The sequence below is a fragment of the Chlamydotis macqueenii genome, chromosome Z, assembly GCF_036417535.1.
Source record: "Chlamydotis macqueenii isolate bChlMac1 chromosome Z, bChlMac1.mat, whole genome shotgun sequence".
NCBI classification, from domain to species: Eukaryota; Metazoa; Chordata; class Aves; order Otidiformes; family Otididae; genus Chlamydotis; species Chlamydotis macqueenii.
In genome coordinates, this window is record NC_141593.1 from 2509552 (window position 1) to 2529953 (window position 20402).

At 43.0% G+C, this 20402-nt stretch overlaps 1 protein-coding gene across 1 annotated transcript in view; it reads left to right on the forward strand.

The window, feature by feature from the left end:
* LOXHD1 (lipoxygenase homology PLAT domains 1) overlaps positions 1 to 20402 on the forward strand; it is a gene marked incomplete at its 5' end in the record, with an annotated part of 126386 nt that overhangs the window by 27417 nt on the left and 78567 nt on the right. Inside the window, 8 exons of the mRNA XM_086770808.1 lie at positions 1182 to 1305; positions 3595 to 3845; positions 4823 to 4958; positions 8189 to 8349; positions 9311 to 9397; positions 11787 to 11922; positions 13861 to 14015; positions 17187 to 17347. Coding sequence (XP_086626934.1) covers positions 1182 to 1305; positions 3595 to 3845; positions 4823 to 4958; positions 8189 to 8349; positions 9311 to 9397; positions 11787 to 11922; positions 13861 to 14015; positions 17187 to 17347 — 1211 coding nt within the window. The remainder of the gene's footprint in view (positions 1 to 1181; positions 1306 to 3594; positions 3846 to 4822; positions 4959 to 8188; positions 8350 to 9310; positions 9398 to 11786; positions 11923 to 13860; positions 14016 to 17186; positions 17348 to 20402) is intronic.

A 20402-nucleotide genomic window follows, 5' to 3' on the forward strand; every position in this document is an offset into this window, starting at 1 on the left:
TTAAAAGGCAACTTTTGCCTTGCAAGTTCAACTGGTAGCTTGGAGGAGTGAGCTAAAACATAACCCAGTTATCTTCTACTGTTGGTAGATGTTTTTCTCTAGTAAGCTCCAATATTTAGGGACTCTAGTGTTGTCACTCCTGGATGAAATTGCTAAGCATCATCAGAAGTTCTTGTCATGTTTCTTGTGTTTTCAGTCTGGCTTATACTCAGAGCTGTTTTTTCACCTCTGAATGTATGAATAGAGATATTTACAGGAACCCAAAGAGAATCAGCAGGTAGGGAGAAAACATAATGTTGATATTTCTCCAGAACCTCATGTATTTTAGTCTCTAACATTCAGTACAACACTGCTCTCTCATACTGACAGTGCCAGCCCTGGCACACACTGTCTATGCCTACGGAGGGTTAACGAGAATTGGCAATGCTACAGGCAACAGCACAATGTGGGATGAATGACAGGAGGGGAAGCTCTGCTTCCCAAGAAGATGTTGGTAAGAAATGCCTCAGTAAGAGGTGCAAGAAACTCCAAGTGGCTACACTGCTTTAAAGGCAAAGACTGTTCCCTGGCTAGTGTCAGTGGAATATCTCTCTAGAGCAGGGCCAAGAGCCAAATCCTTACAAGTTAGAAGCTATTCCTACCACAGAGTTTCACAGCTGTCTTTGCAGTGGTTCCATCCTGGAGTAACTGAGTGGAATAACATGGTATAACTAGGTCATGCAAGCTGATCCAATGGTCTTGATTTGTTCTGAGATTCCTTGGTTATTATTTTATAACAAGGCTTTAAAACTGAGAGAGAAAGAAGACACAGCCTTGTTCCCAAAGCAGAACAAAGAGCTGCCGTTCAGCTGATGGAGAAGAGTAGCCAGCAAACAGGCTCTGGAGAGAAGGAAGACAAGCCAGCCAGCTGGTCTTGCTAGCAGAGACATCTGGTCTTGTACACTGTGAGAGATGCAGACTGGATAAAAAAAGAAAAGAGAAAAGCCTGGGTTTTTTTTGCTGATTGTCTGAAATTCTATCAGTACTAATTAGGGAGCGGAGAGGGATCTGCTTGAGTATTGAATACATTAAATATCAAGTAAGAGTGTGTACATTAAGCTTCTGCTCTTCTGTCACTCCCTCGTGCAATACTTTTGCTTTTTCAACATGTATTTCACAAAATGCTGCTTCTTTTCTCTTAGGTGATCATTGAAGACATTGGCAATAAGTGTGTGTACCAGTTCCCAGTTGGACGATGGTTTGCTTTAGATGAAGATGATGGAAAAATCCAGAGGGACATTCTTGTTGGGGGCACTGAAGCCACAGGTAAAGTCATGGGCTGAATCCGTGATGGGAAATGTGAAGATACAAAGGCATAAATAATGCTACTAGCCATGGGTTTTTTAGAAGGTTGAATGCCTTATGCTCAGAGAAACTTACAGTGGACTATCTGCTAGTGATGGGCAGATTTGTGCAAGGGTCCCTGAACTACTATTGCATTTCCCACCTCCACATCTCTCTAGTTAAGCTGTGCAGGACCTACATGTTGATTGATGTAAAGCCAAGAAAACAAATTACTATTGAGGCAGAAGATTACTTGGATAGTGTTCTGCCTGTATTTCTTCATTAGCATAAAGGTAAACCCTTTGACTATGCATATAACAGCTGTTCTTTACTTCATTGCAAGGTCTTGTCACGGCCCACTCAGGGCTTGTGATGGTTCTTTTAATGCGATCTCGAAGTGCAAAATTACGGCGAACACGCCAAAGGGGTTGGTTTCAATCAAACAGCACAAACTTTATTATTTTGCCCGTAAAGCGGCATGCAATAGTTTAAAGGGAGTGAAAATGAAAAGTAAAGATAGGGAAGGGAAAAAGAAGATAATAGCTATCACCACGGGTCCAAGGCGTCCCTATGGTCCCAGATCCAGGCAGTGTCCCGCCGGTCCTCATGACTGATATTGATGTCGATCCTTGGTGGGGAGAGCTCTTCGGAGGTCTCGTTGTTAGGGGTTGACCTTTTATGCCAAGTGGCAAACCTTGCTCCTCCTTACTCTGGGTATCGCTGCCTGCTCTCGGCCCTTAGGATAGAAGTGTGGTTTTTGGACATTATAATGAGCAAAGCTCCTTTAAAGGGCACTTTCTCACCATTGTTTTTGAGACAGCAGTTGTGATTCATCCTCCTCGATAGCAGCTGCACGGTTATCTCTGCCAGTTTTGACAACAGCTCTGCGCCAGTCTGTCTGCCGTTTCAAGGATGTTGTACATTTTGTTGTTAGGCCAGAGTCGGCCTTGTCCATAACAGTTCTGTTCTGTTCCTGGGGAAAAATAAACAAACAACTTGCATCTCAGGCAGCCTGCTTGCAGCAACTCATGTCAAGTTGTGAGCCTAACTTTTAGGCCAGATCAAGTCCATAGTCCACCTGGAAGTCCTCGATGAAAAGGTTGAGACAATACTGATTTTCTGACCGACTCTTACAGGTCTTCAACACCTGCAGTCCTCATGCTCCTCCCCACACGCGTGCAGGGAAAGTGATCTGAGTGCAGAGTCCTAACTGCAGGATCCATGTTGGGAAAAATTAGGCAAAGACAGGGGAAAAAAAAAAAATCTTAAAAAGATCAGTTTACTTAGTAAAAGCTTCTCTTATTCATTTACCATTCATGACTGCAATTTTTTTCCTGCTCTCATGAGTTCTGTTGAAGATATATGCAGAGTAAAACATACTTGAACATTATTTTTAATGTAAACTTCAAAGAAAGAAAGGATTGCTTAGAAGAGGGTGAGTTCTGATGTTTCTACTTCATCCAAAGTCCCTATGAAATTTCTGGGTGACTTAAGCAAAGGAAGAACTTAAACTGGGCCCCAACTATTTTATGCATGCTCCCTAAAACATGGTTATATTTACAGATGTGTCTCCTTATTCAATACCAGCCCTAAGATATACCTTTCAGTGAGCCTTCTGAGAAGTAAGGCTTGTAGGAAGAAATGTTCCCTTTCTTAGATCAGCAGTTAGAGCTAGAGGGAAACAAGTGAATTTTTATGCATATGGACTTCTACTCAGAAATATTTTTCTTTCTTCGAGCTGGGCTAATACTTCTCCCATGCCTTGTTTTGCTGAGATCTTTGGGCTCTAACAGTGACAGTGAAGGTGCTTCTGGCTTCACCATCATTATGTGCTGCTGATCCCATGTTTCCAGAATTTTGGGATGCTACACGTCTTGCCACCACTGTTTAAAGCAACATCTCTCCATCTTTAAACGTCCTCTGATATGTCTGGTGCTTGGTACCTCTCAAAATCAAGTGACTTACTTGCCAATTCAATTTTTTTTTTTACCTTTATTCGCCTAATTATCACCACATGATGATTTAAAAAGCCATACCTTTTTTCTGTTGAGCCATGCAACAGGGATTTTGTCACCTCAAACCTGTTTCTTTTGGACAGCTGTGCATTTCTGAGAGGTACATGTGGAACAAAACCAAATGAAGCGTTTCACTGTGTGTAAGTCAAAAGCTAGAAACACCAATGGGAAACCAATGCAAATCTGACCAAAATTGTTACTCTCAGCCTTTTTTCCTCCCTTCTTTTCTTCCTAACTGAATTCTCGATTCCTTCAGGTATTGTGTACAACGTTGCTGTAGTGACAGGAGATATCAGAGGAGCTGGCACAAACTCCAAGATCCACGTAATCCTCCACGGCTCCAAAGGCTTAAAGAACAGTGGGAAGATTTTCTTGGAAGGAGGTGAATTTGAGCGTGCCAGGACAGATCTCTTTAACGTGGAGATAGCTGCTCTTCTCAGCCCTCTCAGCAGAGTCACCATTGGGCATGATAATTGCGGCGTCAGTTCTGGCTGGTTTTGTGAGAAGGTGAGACTAAGGTTTTGTAGGCAGCTCTCAGACTGTCTCCTATTCATAACCCAATGCAAACAACCCCAAAAAAAACCCCAAACAAACAAAAAAAACCCCCCTAAAACCTCCTGCCATTATCTGGATGACAATATCCCCAGTTTAACAAGTCAATATTATACATAATGCATGGTAGTAAGCTGATTGCCTCAAAGGCACATTAGATGCATAAGTCAATCACTCACTAATTGGGTTGATTGCCCCTTTGCCATCAGAAAGACAGAGATTATTTTTTGCTCAGCACCAAAAGCACCTTCAGATGTTCGCCCAAGGGACCAGACGGAAATGCAGTCTTGGATTGTGCTAAGCGTTTCAAAGTTATCATCAATATTCAGACTTTCCTGAAGTTTTTAGACACTGCTTTGGAGCTCAGAAGGAAAAAAAAAAAAAAAAAAGTGTCTGACCACAGCTGTTACTGGGTGGTAGTGAGGTGGTGTGAGATCGTGTACAAGGTCAGCAGGAGCTTACAGGAGGGTGGAGAGTGAGGCAGCTGCTTACCCTGAACCTGGGAGGAAAGGCAGTTTTCCTGGAAAGCAAAATCAGCTTGGGATGTGTTTGGAGGCTTTCTGTATCTTGTGTTTCCTGTGCACTGACGTGGTGCAGGACATGTCGTGCGCACTGATGTGACACTCACTCCTACTCCCACACTGCCTGTTCCCAGTCCCTTCTCTGGTGGTGATTTGCCTCCTTTTTGTTGACCCAATTTAATGTACTTGTGGAAAAGTAGGAATAATTGGACAGATGGGTCCTAGCTATATTCCAAATTGGGAATTGTGCAACTAGTCCAATTCACGTTGGTCCAGAAAACCTGATTTTGAGAGCAGGACCAAGATCTCCAGCTCTGTCTTTGCTTTGGGTTCTTAAGTTTTCAGTATCAAGGTCCTGTGGAATGCCAGTAACAGAATATTCAAACTGACCTTCCCAATCTCTTTGCCTAGGTGGTGGTTTACTGCCCGTTCACCGGCATTGAGCAAACCTTCCCATGCGGAAAATGGCTGGATGAAGATGAAGGAGATGGCCTCATAGAGCGGGAGCTATACGAAATGGTTTCCCTGCGCCAGAGAAGACTGAAAAGTAGGTACAAGTGCTCCAGAGCCTCCTGTGACCTCCCTGTGACCTCCCAGCCCTGAGTGTCACCCATGCAATACGACATGGGCAGACCCATGGCCAGGAAAAGGCTCAAGTTAATTGAGTCCTGCATGAGTATCAAAATAGAGGGAGGTAGATTCAGATTAGACGTTAGGATGAAGTTTTTTACGAGCGTGGTGAGGCGCTGGCTCAGGTTGCCTGCAGAAGTGGTGAATGTCCCATCCCTGGAAACATTCAAGGCCAGGCTGGATGAGGCTCTGAGCAACCTGATCTGGTTGGAGATGTCCCTGTCCCTTGCAGGGGAGTTGGACTGGATGGGCTTTAAAGATCCCTTCCCACCCAAACCATTCTGTGGTTCTATAAGTTTCAGCTTTTGAACATTCTAGTTTGGGAAGTTTAAAATGAAACTTCTAAAATATTTTGAAAAATTGCAGTCATTTTTCCTCAGGGAAGAAATTGGACCTGGTAGCCTTCCTAGGTTCAGTAGGTTTAGGGTTGCCTCAGCCACTGTCTCCCCTTTGCAGACAAGCTAGGCTACGTTTCTTATCACTACAGAAGAAAAACTTCTCTGGTCCAGATGGAAACAAAACCTAAATATAACAAAAAGACAAACCTGGGGGAAAACAGGAAGAAGAACCAAACTCTTCTCACTAACTTCAACTTTTTAACTCTTGGCCTTGGAGAAAAAACAGCTCTTAGTCCTGTCCAGCTGCCAAAGGTTTCTCCTGAGGCTTTTGAAGCCTCTTCTCTAGAGGAAGGCAATGGCACACGTTTGTTGGGAGATGCTGCTCCATGCAGAGCAGTGTACCGGCACGTTCATCCATCCATACACCACTCCAGCACCCGGCCTCGCTGGCTGAGGTGCACCGAGCAAACTGGATCACTGCCATCCCGCCTGTGCCAGCGTGTATCTGTAAGCAGAATGTTTTAATTAGGATAATAGATCCCGTTTAATCTGAATGCTTCGGGTGGGCTCCTGCTTAAACAGCAGTTCATTTAAATAAGCTTTATCTAGATGTTAGCTAGTGTTAGGACCACATTGCACCTCTGATTCGGTCCATTTAACTAAAGCATCTGCAACCTTTAACCCTCTATTATCAGCTCTGATTGTTATTGACAGGCTAATTCCCCTGCTGCCGCAGTGCAGGAGATAGACAGAGAGCATTAGCCTTGAGAAATCTGTGACCTTTAGCTGCCAGATTATAGAAGCGTAAGACTTGGAGTTAGAAAAGACCTATTATATCATCTTGCCTATCTCCCCATGCATGCAGGACTGTCCCTTTCTGTAGAGCAGATCAAAGCTTGGTTCGACCTTGCTTTGGGTATCCATGGTGAAACGGCTCCCTGTGCAGCATTTGCAAGCTGTTCCCCCAGCGGATTTCAGCTCGACGCGTAACTTGTATTTATTCTGAGTCACTTTTTACTTTTTTCCTCCCTTATCTTGAATGTTATCCCAGAAACCATTGTGTCAGGTCTAGCTCTGCCTGGTGTTTGTGCCCTGGGGAATGCTTGCTCTGGCTCTGAGAATTTCCAAACTGCCTGGATCCCTTGATGTGAAGGGATAGGAAACAGGGGAACGTGCCCAGCAAGCCCTGAGAGGATGATGATGACGACGGGTGTTTGGGGGAATGCCTGTTCTCCTCTGACAGCTGCCGACCTGGCTCACCCACGTTTCTCCCTGTGTGGTTTCTCCTCTATCAGCCTTTAATCCTGGTACAAGTTCCCCTTTCCCCCTCCCTGCGTGCATCACTCCTCTTCTCCTTTCCCTTGGCAAGAGGTCAGGGAGGCCAGGGCAGACAGACAAGGGAAATCTCTGGTGTCTGGACTGCCCTTGCTCTTCTCCCCTGGGAGAGCAGGCTGCTCTATCACATGCCGCACGCATGCTTGCCTTTGCTTCATTTCTGCTCAGGTAAAACTTGTCGGTGCTTTTCAGAAGGGAGTGGCTATCAACATTTTGTGTATTATTAAAATAAGGGCCAAACTTCTTCTAAAAGTGGGTTGGGTTCCTCTTCCACCCTAATTTTTACGAGTGGCTCTTACCTCCTTTTTACAGTCAAATGCTGAGTAGATCAGTAAAAATCTAATTTATCTGCATGTCATCGTATTTTTATACTCCGTTCTGGGCTCTGAAGGTCAAGCTGTGCTCGTGTGGGCTGGAGGATACCAAAAGGGTTAGCAATTCTTTCATTAGGATTTGTTAATAATTCAGCTGATGTCTGAGTCAGGAAGAAAACTTGTTCCCTCTTCTGTAGCTGCTGCAAGGCCCGCAGAAGCGAAACACGTTATTATCAATAAAGAATGCAGATGAGGGGCTCTTCAGAGGAAATAATATCGCCTTTATATGTGCAACCACCTTCTGGTATGAAAAGCAACGTAAAGTTGCTGCAGGTGGATTGCTTTTACAGTTAAATTTTGGGTGAAGACTTAAGAGGTAAAAATTTTGTAGCTTTGCCATGGTCTTTGGGCACGTAACTTGGAGTAACGTAAGTGCTACCTGAAGTCGGGTGGGATTCAGGCATTTAAATAATTTAAAAACTGTTGAAAAATATCTTTGCATTGCTCTCAGCAGGTCTGCCCAGGTGACGCAGCCTGGCTAGAGATATCAGAATGGGCTCTGAGCCAGCCTGTCCTGCAAAAGGCAGGTCTGGGGTAATTAGTCCAGTCTCAGGAAGGCTCATTAGCTCAGGATTAAGTGATATGTGGTTGTTTCCCTACTTCTCCTTGCTCCAGATACAGATTGTCTGAAGCAAGTTTTCGAAGCTACCTGGAGCTGCCTGGCGCTGTATGCCAGTAACTGGAGACTCTCATTGACACAAAGAAGTATTTCCTTGTCTTTAAAATGGTCTTTGAAGGTAGGGTTGTAGGTGTTGGAGAAGTATACTGAAACTACAGAGATGGAGCACACTCCTGGATTACACTGTTAGTAATGTATGATACAGAGGAAAATGGTTCACCTAGAAAGTGGTGATTTATGTTTTTTGTCTCATTTTATTTTAAATAGAAACACAGAGTTGTATTTCCAGGCAATCTGATTCCTGGATGTCATGTAGCAGCTGATCATGTTTGTGCAAAAAAGGATAAAATGTCCTTGTCTTCCTTCATAGCATCCTTCCCTCTCTACCACCCAGGGAAAAGAATAAAGATTATGGGGTTTTTTACCAGGACACCTTTAAAAATAACTTTTTAAACAAAATGTCTCGAACATTTCTTTGTAGAAAACCCCTGGTCTCTGTGGATCTGGACAAGTGACATTAAGAATGCAGGGACAGATGCCACCATCTTCTTCCAGGTTTATGGAGACAAGGGAAAGTCAGACGAGATGAAGCTGGACAACAATTCAGACAACTTTGAAACTGGACAGACTGACAAGTTCATGGTATGAATCTCGTGCTAGTGATAAATTTGGCGTGGTATTGTCTTCCAGGGTACTAGCTTCAGCCCCGTAAAGAAAATCCAGCAGCATGAGATCTTTACTTCAATAGACCATTCAGTTTGATGGTGAAGCAAATTATTTCCCCATCTGTGGATCAGGTTTATCTTCTCCAAACAGGGCTTAAGCTGCTGCTTCTGGGTCCTCAGGTGGTGATGACTTCAAATCATGGTGGTACTAAGTACCACGTCTCCTTTCTGGCTCCTGAAGCAGATGGTCTCCTCAGACACAGCCCCACTTATGTTATAGACTCCTCCACCCAATTAGACCATGCTTCTCTAAAGCTAATAATTTAGCTGTTGTTCATCCACTGCCGGAGTGGTCATTAGCTGTTTACAGGAGAATTCATAGTGGTGTTTCTTCTTAGTGATCTGGTCTTCAGCCTCCTTGGCTGTGAGCCTCCATGAATATTTGGGGCTCAGCTCAACAGCAGGTTGAGTTTGGAGGCTGGGGAGAGTTGTCTTCTGTTTAAGAACAAATACATCCAAAAGTTAAGTGGGGACTGGTCAGAGAAAAACTGAGAAACATGGGTTTTTAATGCATGGCTGTGACGAAAACATTTATCCCCTTTGCACCAGGAGCCGTAGATGCCTTCTGGAGGAAGTGCGGCTGTGCTTCACAGACACTGTTTGAGAAATAGTTGAAGCTTGAGAATTGGTCTTAGTTCTCACTGGGAGGAATGGTTTCAAGGAGCTCTCATGATCAAAACTGTTTGGATTCAACTTACATGTTCTCCTCTCCTGAGAGGCATCAAGCTATCTTTGTGGAGTAGGGTTTGTTACTTTTAAAGAATAGAATTGTTTTTTTAACTTAGTTTTTGACTCCTCTATGATTTGGCTGTTCAGAAGTGTCCTTTGTGTGCATGCTTTGTTGACTTATATTGTTGAGGTTTTTTTCCCCTCTATAGATTGAGCTGCCTGATCTGGGCACATTTTACAAACTTCGGATATGGCATGAGAAAAGAAATCCCTTTGCTGGCTGGCATCTGAATAAGGTGAGAGGACAGCAAGCGGAGGTAGATCTGAGAAGCCAGGCTCATCAAGAGATGTGCACTGATTCCTGGATCACTGGCAACTGGGTTGGATTTGCAGTGGTTGGAGGTGCCTCCCTTTACAGACGGTGCTGGCTGAGGGGTGGAAGTGGAAATCCTGCATGAAAATGGAATGTGAAGAGAGCACATCATAGTGTTTGCAAAAATATATGGGGAGAGAAGGATTCATGGTGTGGTTTTTTTGAGGAAATTCCTTCTCCTTCCCGTCCCACTCTGTTCAGTCCCACTATGTATGGGAAATGAGAGCAATGGGAAATGGCAGCTCTCAACAGCCCAGAAAAATGGTGAAAATCATGTTTCCCCACCCTTCCACTGTCAGACCTGTCACTGCTGCCAGGGGTTTTTTCCCTTGCTCTTCAGGAAGCCTCCTACTCTTAGAGATTATGACTGTACAGAGAGGCAAACCTATTCCTTCTATGACCTATTTAAGTTGGTCATAACAAAAAAACTTACAGTAGAGACCAGTTGTACAGTGGAGCATAACCTGCCCTAAAGTGCTAACAGCTCCATTGCAGGAGGTGGACACTTGCAGTCTGGAGAAGCCTGTGGAGACTCTGCAAGAGAAAGCAGCCCTGTGCTGTTTTGGGAAATAAATAGGGTGATCTGCTTGATCTTCAGTCGCATTTCCTTTGTTCCACCAGCAATGATTACCACGCTGTCAGCCCTCATCTGGCTCTGCAAGGTAGCAAGTCCATCTCTGTTTCACCCGTGCTGCTACAGAGCTTGGGAGACGTTCTCTGCACTTAACAAAACATGCACTTTTCTCCACAGCCACAAATATCTATGATGATTTACCACTTAGAGATTTTTTTTTTTGCCTGCCTCTAATGTGTTTTGACAGATCCTGCTTGCCCCCATTGTCAGGCAGCTGCAAAATCATACACAGCCAAACACCTCTCCAGTGGGCAGAGGACATCAAGTACTGCTGTGACCACCATATGGGTGGGAGAAGGTGTCTGGCTGTGGTCTTTATCAAAAAGAAAGTGCTGGTCAGACTTCGGGCCACTGCAATCATCTCTATTAATTTGTTCACAAGAGATGAGCAAGAACACATAGACCTTCCACATTTCCCTGGGGTATCCTCTTTTCCCGCACAGAAATTGTGTTTAGGGAGGACAAGAGGGATTTGATGGTGTGTCTAGGATTCACTTTGGGCCAAATTGTCTAAACAAACCTGGGCTGAACTGAGTGGGACGGGAAGGAGAAGGAATTTCCTAAAAAAAACCACACCGTGAATGTATACAGCCAGTCAGATGTTTTCTGGATACACCAGGCTCACGACACATGAATCCCATCACTGTGCATCCATTTTAGCATCTAGGAACTTAGCTGAAGCCTTAACGGTGCTTTGTTCCAGTCATCACACATTTCATGCCAGGCTTGCTTCATGTTGGGGCAGGCTTTTTCTGCTACAAGAACACAAGAACAGCCATACTCATTGGACCAGAAGTCCGTCTAGCCCAGCATCCTCTCTCCTGTGTCACCTAAGTGCATGATTAGAGAACAGTAAGAAAAGGACAAACATTTATGATACTTGCCCCTAATATTCTTCCAGTTTGCAGCTCTTTCCAGTTGGAGACCTACTTCCTGAACAGACCTACTAAACATGAAGCATTGAGTAGATTTCTCTTCCATTTATTTGTTCAAAGATTCCAGTCTCCCCTTGAACATTTAAACTTTTAGCAACTGTAATAGCTTTTGCCAAGGACTTCACAGGTTGATTGTGTCCATTTGCTTGCTTTGAATTTTGCTTTACAAGCATCATTTGATGCCCTGTACTTCTTGTAGCAGAAGAGTGATTAGCTGGCCCTCTCTACCTTCTCCATGCCACCTGTGATTTTGTAGACCTTCATACCCTTCCTTCACCCACTTCTCTAGCCATCTGCAGAGCCCCACCTTATTTGCTCATTACTTTTTTGGAAGCTACTGCAGATCTTTGATCATGCTTGCTGCCATTTTCTGGGTGTTTTCTAAATATGCCATGCACTGGTTTTGAGCTGTGGAGACCAACGGTACAAGCACCATCCACAATTTGCTCTGTGGATTTATACGGTGGCATATGATGAGTGATTACCAAGAGCCACAGTATCCGTCAAAACTTTCACAACACCATGGAGGGATTGGAAAAAGGAGGAATGAAAAGCCGTTGGCTACGATGGACTTTGCTCCATGCGTTGTGGTGGTGCATGAGTCTGAATGACGGTCTCATTATTAATGTGCTTGCCTGGCAAGCAAGAGCAGGTAGCAGCACAGGAAAAAAAACCTGTCAGGAGTTTGTTGCTTTTTTTGTCTTTAAGCCTCTGAACTCACGTGGTGTTTTGGTTTGATGAAGGTAACGCTGCTGAAAACGCTAACAAAAGACAAATACTCATTCAACTGCGGCCGCTGGCTAGATATAAATGAAGAAGACAATGAGATTGTGCGGGAGCTCCCTGCGGAGGGATCTCTAGTGACTGAAGTCATGCCAGGTGAGACCCACGGGCTCTGTGGAGGGGCTCGCTTAGGACCTGAATAGAAAGAAACCCTCTTTGTGTAAGGGAGGCACGGGCAGGCCAATGCAATTCAATTAGCTGCTCTTTCTGGCACTTTCTCTCTGCAGTATTTTCTGTGCGCATTATTAGCTGCATGAAGCCTCAGAAATCCCAGGCTCTTATTCTGAGCAGATTTCTGTGTGGTGGGAGATGGGAGAGATCTTGCTGCAGCACAATTGTTTACAGATCTTTTTATTTTTTTTTTTTAATTTGTATTTTTTCTGGTGTCCTTTAAAATACGAAATGCCAGGTTTGAAGGGATATTCATGGGAAGCGTACCCAGCCAAAATACAATCCAAAATTTAACAGTAATTTTTAGACTTTGATGTTTTATTTATTTATATGCACGTTTATGCAGCTATATGTATGAATGCATAGGAAGTTGCACAAAGCAGTTGTGCAAGCGCATAGGCACCTTTCAGTGCATGTGAGTAACTGGAAATAATTTTTTTGGGGTTAACTATGCTCAAGCTAAAGGCTTAATTAAGGAAAGCTGCAGAACTTTTTGTTGGCTTCTGAAGTGGTCACATCTGTCTTGACTTTGTGTCACAAGAATTAAATGTACTTGGCGGGAGAGTTTTGAAGAGCAGAATACCTCAAGGTGGCCATGAGGATTTCTTCTATTTCCACCAAAGCATGCAATGGAGCTCCACACTCTGTAGACCACAAGCCCCCTGTTTTGTGAAATTTCTGATGCATTCGGTGATCTGCATGCAGCTGAGCAGTTCCTCAGAAGAGGAAGAGTAATTGTAATTGCAGATGTTATTAAAATGTAAATAAACCTGCTTTTGAAATGTATTTTTAATCAACTGTGGAGAGGGCTGCTTGAGTTCAAATGCAGGCACTTTCCCGTGAGGAGCAGTTGTGTTGAGCAGAGGTGAGACGCAGTGCCCATGTGTTGGGCTTGCAGGCGGGTTTGGGAGGGAGGGTGGGAGCATTGCTTCTTGTACCTTCCTGATGCCGGGGAAAAAGGTCTCTCTTTCTTGAAGGTTGGTCTGTAGGCTGGTTCTTCATTGTGAAATTTCTTCTAGAAATCCTTCACCCAGTGGGATGGGAAGGAGGAGATGAGGGCAGAATGGGCAGCTCAAAATCCATCCAGCAGAATTCTAATGAGGATGGTGGCACACTGGCCCAGGGTGCCCAGAGAGGCGGTGGATGCCCCATCCCTGGAAACATTCAAGGCCAGGTTTGATGGGGCTCTGAGCAACCTGATCTGGTTGGAGATGTCCCTGCTCCTTGCAGGGGCGTTGGACTGGATGACCTTTAAAAGTCCCTTCCAACCCTAACTATTCTATGATTCTAAATAAAGATCTCAAAGGTGAAAAGGAGGCAAGACAGAATACAGACTTCTGCACTGTGAGGATTCCAAGGTGATATGGCCAACTGGGCTTGTCCTGCCCCATAAAATCAACATGAAGAACCCATTCCTCAGGTCCCTGAGTGCTTGGCCCTTTTTAACTCTCTTTGAATGCCAGCCATGCCCCTAGATGCTGAAAATTGTGTTTTTCCCCAAACACATTTTTAGAAGGTCTCCCATCACCTGTGCCTTCTCAGGAAGGCGGGATGGCAGGTAGGACGGCTGGGGCTTCAAAGAGGCTGTGCACTCCAATTTATGAGGTTTTACCTGAAGGAGATGGCATTTTTGTGTGCTTCTTTGAAGGGGTTTTGTGAGTTTTCTTAATGTTTCAGGCCTTCCTATTTTTTTTTTTCTTTTCCTAGTGATAACGTAGAAGTATATAAGTCAATACATCAGCAGAAGCACTAACTGGAAGTATGAACACTTCAAATTAATTGCAAGTGTGTGGAAAATGCAGTAAATTTAAATGACAGTTAATTGTGTTGCTGAAATTGTTTTATTAATTTATGTCTCCACAGTGATAAAATACCGGGTGACAGTTTGCACTGGGACGGTAAGTGGGAGTGGCACAGATGCCAACGTCTTTGTCTGCCTCATTGGTGACCAAGGAGACACAGGAGACCGCGTTCTCTACAACTGCATCAACACTGTCAATAAATTTGAAAAAGGCAATGTAAGTTCACGCAGCAGCTCCTTAAGATGGATTTGAAAGCGTATGATGGTTTGTAGAAATTTTTTTTTTTTTTTTTTTTGAGGTGTGCGTTTGTGAACTTTGCTGATTTCCCTGCCAGTTTGGGAGTGGGAAGAAATAAATCATGTCCACAGAGCATCGTAACAGGTTGCAGTTGGAGGAAGGTTTAGGTCAGGGACAGTGTGCCCTTACTTGACATTGGTATGTTCATTAAAGAGTCTCCTTCTTTGCTCCCCATCTAAGTACTGACTGTTAAAATTACATCTTCAGATTCGGAAAGGCTTCCAGGAAATCTGTCCATCTTTTAAGAACATGAGTGAGCCTTTTCCCCAGACTCTAATATGTCAAAAATTTGTCTCCCAGGGCAAAGGAGGAATGAACATCTTATTTAATGTGAAAATGAGAACTGAAAGCTTAGCGAGTTTCCTTTGTATTTCTTCCAGTCTCCCCTCAACTGTGCTGCACTCAATTTTTGCTTCTTATTTTCAATCTATTTTTCAACATGTTTTTGTATGCCCGTGTCCCGAATGAAGGTGTGTGGAAATGGCCTGAAATGAAGACTGAGCTTGTTTGGTGGAAAGCTGGAGATAATGAAGAGGCGGAACTGTAGTTAAAACCCTGGCAGAATTAACAAGCAAATAGTGTGCTGATCTGATCTATGGGGTCAACCTACTTAATATGCATGCAATTATGAGGCACATCTGAATCTCTAGGGTCCAGCTTAAACTGGTAAAATGCATCAATGTCTCCTGGGGGATATTTTAGGAATCTGAACACAGAATTCTGCAAATTTCCCATCTTTTGTGTTGTTATTTGATTGAAGAGTTGGAGTGAAAAGAAAATGAGGAAAAAAGGAGGTCACATTTTCAAAATTGACCATTGAATTTAGGTTTCTGAACTATGCACTAACACTTTGAATTTGCTTTTAATTGTCCAGAATTTCCAGTTCTTCACTGAAATGACTGAGTTTTTTAGACTTTAGAAGGACTTTCATGAGTTTTTTTGTGCTTGTAAGATGCATCCGTGGAAACGTGGCGTTTACATAATGGGAAAATTCATTCTGCTTCTAAATAATATAAATATTTGCAGACACGAACATAGCAAATCTCATATTTGTGCCTATGCACTTACATTATAGATTTTTTTAATTTTAAAAGGTAGATCCAAGCTGTAAAGGACAGCATTTTGTCATTTGGCAAAGTCTTGTTTTGTCAACACGGTACCTAAATGAGTTTTGTTTTGTTGGTGGTTTGAAGAGTATTTCGATAGAGTTCCTAAAAAAGATGTTTTGTTTACAGAAGAGACAAGTATTTTAAACACAGATGATGACTATTTTATTTTTACTCCCAAAAATATGTTATAGGGCAACTTGTATGAAGGGAAAAAAAAACAAGGAAAAATAATTTTGGAAGTCAATATGATTAAAAGATTCCAGATGCTATAAACCAAAATGGAATCTGTAATGAAAAATTACTCTTTCAGCATGAGGAGCTGAAAGCTGGTGAATGAATTTGAAGCCTTTGAAGGACTGATCCTGACAAACTTAGAGCTCATATATTCAAAAGACTGCATGGGTATATCCACACATATTAACTGGGATGCCCTGTTGAAAGGAAATGTAGCTAAGTCAGTGCAGTTTCTAATCTACAGCCACTTAAACCAATAGTACCTTAATTACCAATTTAACTTGAAAACTTTGCTTGCAGATGCAAACTAACAGCCTGTATAGAAGGTAAAATTTAAAGATGCCTCTAAATTAGGTATTTGCCCTGCTGCAGTTCCGTTTAGTTAGCTACTTATTAATTTATATCAGCCTTTAAAAAGTAAGATGAACATCGGGCCTAATGAATTAGACTTCATTGACTTAGGCTGACTCAGTTTTGATACCTTAAATCCCCAGTTCAACAGTTTTGAGTAAGTAACTCACTCTTGTTCAAGTGTTTAAGCCCATCATTAACACTAAAACCAGTGGCAATATGTATAGTTGTCTTTATTTTAAAGGTCAGTCTGGAATCCTGAGTGATGGAAAAAAATACGATTGTTTTAATAAAATTAAAGATTTGAATAAACATTGCCTTGCCACCATGCTTTCTGGGAGCTAGCTGGAGATATGCTTGCACCGTATGTGCTTTGGGGGCTTTTCGGAGATGAAGAACAAAGGAATCGCAGTGTTTGGTTAGCTTTCTTGTACCTAGCGGGGCGTCTCAGCCAGATGCTAACCACAGCAGCCGTGTGTTTGTTAGTCTCTATGCTTCAGATATGCTCTGTGTTTACACAGGTATTTACCGTATGTGTGTGTACATCTGTACGTGTACCATAGATATTTGTCTGGCCCGACTCCCAGAGGAGTAATCTGCTCTTTTAATACATCTCTCTTCCTTCAGCCATTGGGAACTGCTGCTCCCAGTACACTCTTGGGTAACAGCGTTCTGGTCCTGAGGGCCCATCATTTGGGCTAATCTGTAGGTTGGTGATTCGAGCCTTTTTATAGGGGGAAAATAAAATAAAAAAAAAAAAACCAAACATGTAAAATTAATGTCTCTTGTGAGGTATTAAGAATATTTAGCTGCTGGGTAAGGTTCACACCAACCTCTGAACAGAACTCATGTAGCAGCTGGAAATACCCCAGTGCAGCCATACCCAAGTCTTGCACGCCAGGAAATGGCTGGGGTTAAATTGTGCTCAGCAGTCCATGTCATCTGAATTTAATACAGGGTAACACCTTTGAATCGTACTTTTAAATACCTCTGTGGATTTGTTCTGAAGTGACCTGATTTCCCAAAAATCTGACATCTGCACAGGGGCTTGAACTTGGATTTCCTGCCTCTCTGTATGAATTTCTTAATAATTAAATTACTTTTCTTTTTTTTTACAGTTGTGGAGGGCATGCAATGACATGGGAGATTTAAAATGCTGGCAGATCATATATTTGTAAATCTAGTGTTATACATCTAGCACAAGTACTCAAGCTTTCATTCTTTAGTAAATTAATTTGTACTTTCTCCTTCATCTTGTGAAGGATTATCTTGCAGCATGCTGATGATGTTGGTTTGATTGCAATAATAATTTTGGGTTTGCTTTTTTTTTTGTTTTGGTTTTTTTTTAAGGAGAAATATTGCCTTACCTTTTTTTTTTCCCCCCTCCTTCTCCAAGGCTGATGAATTCTTCGTTGAAGCCGTAACGCTGAAGCAGGTGAGGAGGGTGAGGATAGGGCATGATGGCAAAGGAGGAAGCAGTGGCTGGTACCTTGCCAAAGTGATAGTGAGGGAAGAAGGACAGCCAGAAAGTGAGGCTGTGGAATTCCCCTGCTACAGGTACTGGAAACAATGCTTGTAAATTGTGCCTCCATCTATGAATTTGCTAGACTTTGAAGAGCCTAGCTGTTGCTCCAAGAATTTTCTGAGCACGGCTTTAATCCTTTTTATTTATTCATTTATTTATTTTTGCTAAGCCTGAAGGCAAAGAGTGTGGATTGGGAGGTTTAAGATATGGCTAACTCCTCTTACCAAATGAATAGCAATCTGAATTACGAATTTCTCAGCAATTAGCTCAGTAATACCAAGAATTTCCAAAAGGTAAAATGCCACCTTCCAGTACCACATCTGCAATTGCCTGCTGCAGAAACATGCTCTGCAATCCACTGCAATCTGCTAGTTTTTACTGCATGTGTGGGATGAGGTTCTAGTCCCTCACATGCACATCCCATCTTTCTAGGAGAAATGGGATGCTATTTTCATGTTGGGAGAATGCAAAATTGTTATGCTTCCGTCTTGAGAGCTCCTTGCATGAAGGGAAATGTAACAGATAGCAGTAGAGCAGAGGGCTGTAACTTACCCCTATGGGTAAGTTAAAAATGTATTCTTCTCTTTCCTAGACAGTCAAGTGGCCAAAAGAAATCTGCTGTGCTTGAGGCTACCCATAGGGAACAAGATGCACCATCTGTCCTGGCACTAGCCAGGGTCTGCCTCAGCATTGCAGCACAAGCTAGAGAGAACTGGGTGAAAACATGAGAGTAACTTCAGCATAGTTCAGTGTCGCATAAAGTCCCACTTGCCCTTTCAGGATGTCCAGCCTGTAGGATGGATGTTCTTTGAGCTCCACTTAAGAACATCAAGTCCCTGCTCTAAAAAGTAATCTCCTGGGGGACAAGTGGAATTGTAAAACACAAACACAATTATTTTTGAATTGCAAACAAAGGTAACAGCACTAAATTGGTTTCTCTTGTCCCTGTAAACTAGGAAAACTCCACTATAATGAGTCAGCCAAAAAAACAAAACAGGAGCCAGCCCCAGCCTCTCTGCGTTGCTAAAGCCACCTCACATCAGAGAGCAAACTCACTGGGGAGACAGCAGGGAGCAGCAGATGCAATGTCATCTTGGCTGTGAAAAGCAAGCCTGTCTCTCCCTTTTCAAAGAACGAGCCATCTTGTCACTGCTGCCTTTTGATACATGTTTAACCACCATATGTTTTACTGAGTTAAGCAGGCAAGCCAGACAGGTTTTTACTTGGACATGAAGTGTCCACGTGAAGAGCTGTTTTGCTCAGACTCCTCAGAGAGATTTCTGTGTCTAGCTGCACTGTGGAGCTGGCTCATTTTAAAAATTTCCTTTTGAATTGGTGCCTTCCTTGACTATATAATTGGGTGTTTTACCTCGACCCTATTCCCCTTAGCTGTACACTTGTGGGTCAGAGGTATCAGAGCCCACAGGGCATTCCCCTCATGCCAGGGACTAAAAAAGGAGGGAGAAAGAAAACCCAAGACCTTATCCCCAAAGTATTCATGGACTGCATTCAGACTTCAAGTCACAAGTGATGGAATTCCACTCTTCTTACTTTTCTTAATGTCTCTTTTTCCAAGCAATATCAGTGTTGTTTGTGCGGCTTTATTTGCTGTCCTTGTGCCAGCATTATCTCTTCCTCTCAGATTGAGAAGGTAACATGACTGATCGCCTTCAAACACAGGGACAGCTGCTCCCTCTCACTATCTTTGGTGCCTGTGTCTCTTGAGAGACTGGGGCATCATCGCAGTATACGGGTGTCGTCATGGAGTCTGGAGAGATCTGAGGGCGAAGGTGCTCACCCACTGCATCCTCCACATGAGGGTTAAATATCTCCATGACCTGCAGCGTTTGGATGTTCCCCTCCAGCTCTGTAGGCCAAGGACAGCTCATGTCCTCGCTGCTTTGGCAGGTGCTCAGGGAGACCTGCTTCTTCACAGACAAGATTTTGAAGAAGACTTGGCCAAGAAGAGCAGCTTTCTTTTAGCGAACTGATGGGAGTGAGGTTAATTCTGCTTGACCAGTCTATGACCAGACAGTAGACATGCTGATGTTCTCATTGCCTTCATCTCCAAGACCTGATTGACTTCTACTCTTGTACATTAAAAGAATTGCACGGTCTAGAGAAAACAACTTCTGCTGCTGTGTCCTTACTGAAAGTTACTCCGTTGACTTTCTGCTGCTCAGCTGCTACTGTGAGGCAGGTAGAGGACAAAATGCCTTCCAGCAGAAACACATCTCACCTGTGCAGAAAGCTTCATGGGCTTCTTACCTCTGTAAAAACTAGGCTGTACCAGCATGTGGAGAGCAGATATTATAGTAAAGAGCTGGGTAACCAGCTTCCACTATAACTAATGTCTGTAGGATATCCTTGTAGATCTTCATTACATATACCTCATTGAAGTCTCTGTTCTTGTTGTTTACGTGTTCATATACACGGCTATGTTTTGTCTTTTTAATTTGAAAGCTTTTTTATGACTCTATAGGAACATCTATTACCTAATAGTCACGAAAACTCCACGAGAAGAACTGTCTTTGCTGTACAAGGGAGCCAGCAGAGATAAAGAGAAGCTAAGTGGATTAATTGTGAGTTTGTGTCAGATTCAGGAAAAGCATGGAGAAATAATGACTCCCAGGCCTGTGCTTTCAACTCTTAACACAGTTGGCTGTAAAGGGAATGGCTTGTAGCTGTTCTTAAAGTCAATGATTTTTAAAGCGGTCTTCTGATCTGTGCTTGCAAGAAGTAAATGCAAGTAAGTTCTCCAAGCGTTATTTGCAGAACTACTAGTACATCGCTTGGATGCACTGCAATATTATTGCTCCCTTATGACCATATGGCATTATAATATCCATGCTCTTACACTGAATCATTCAGTAGCACAACTGAACCATCTATACATTACAACACCTGATGTGGTTTAGATATTGTGATTATGAATACCGCTAGAAAGTTCAATCACCTTTTGCCCCAGAATTGGAGCCAAACCTTTTTGAAGCTCAGAACTGACTTCTTCAGATTTCATTTTCTTCTCAAGGCTCTGTAGAAGTCCAGGAATGGACTAGCTGACATTCTCTAAAACAGTCTATTTTT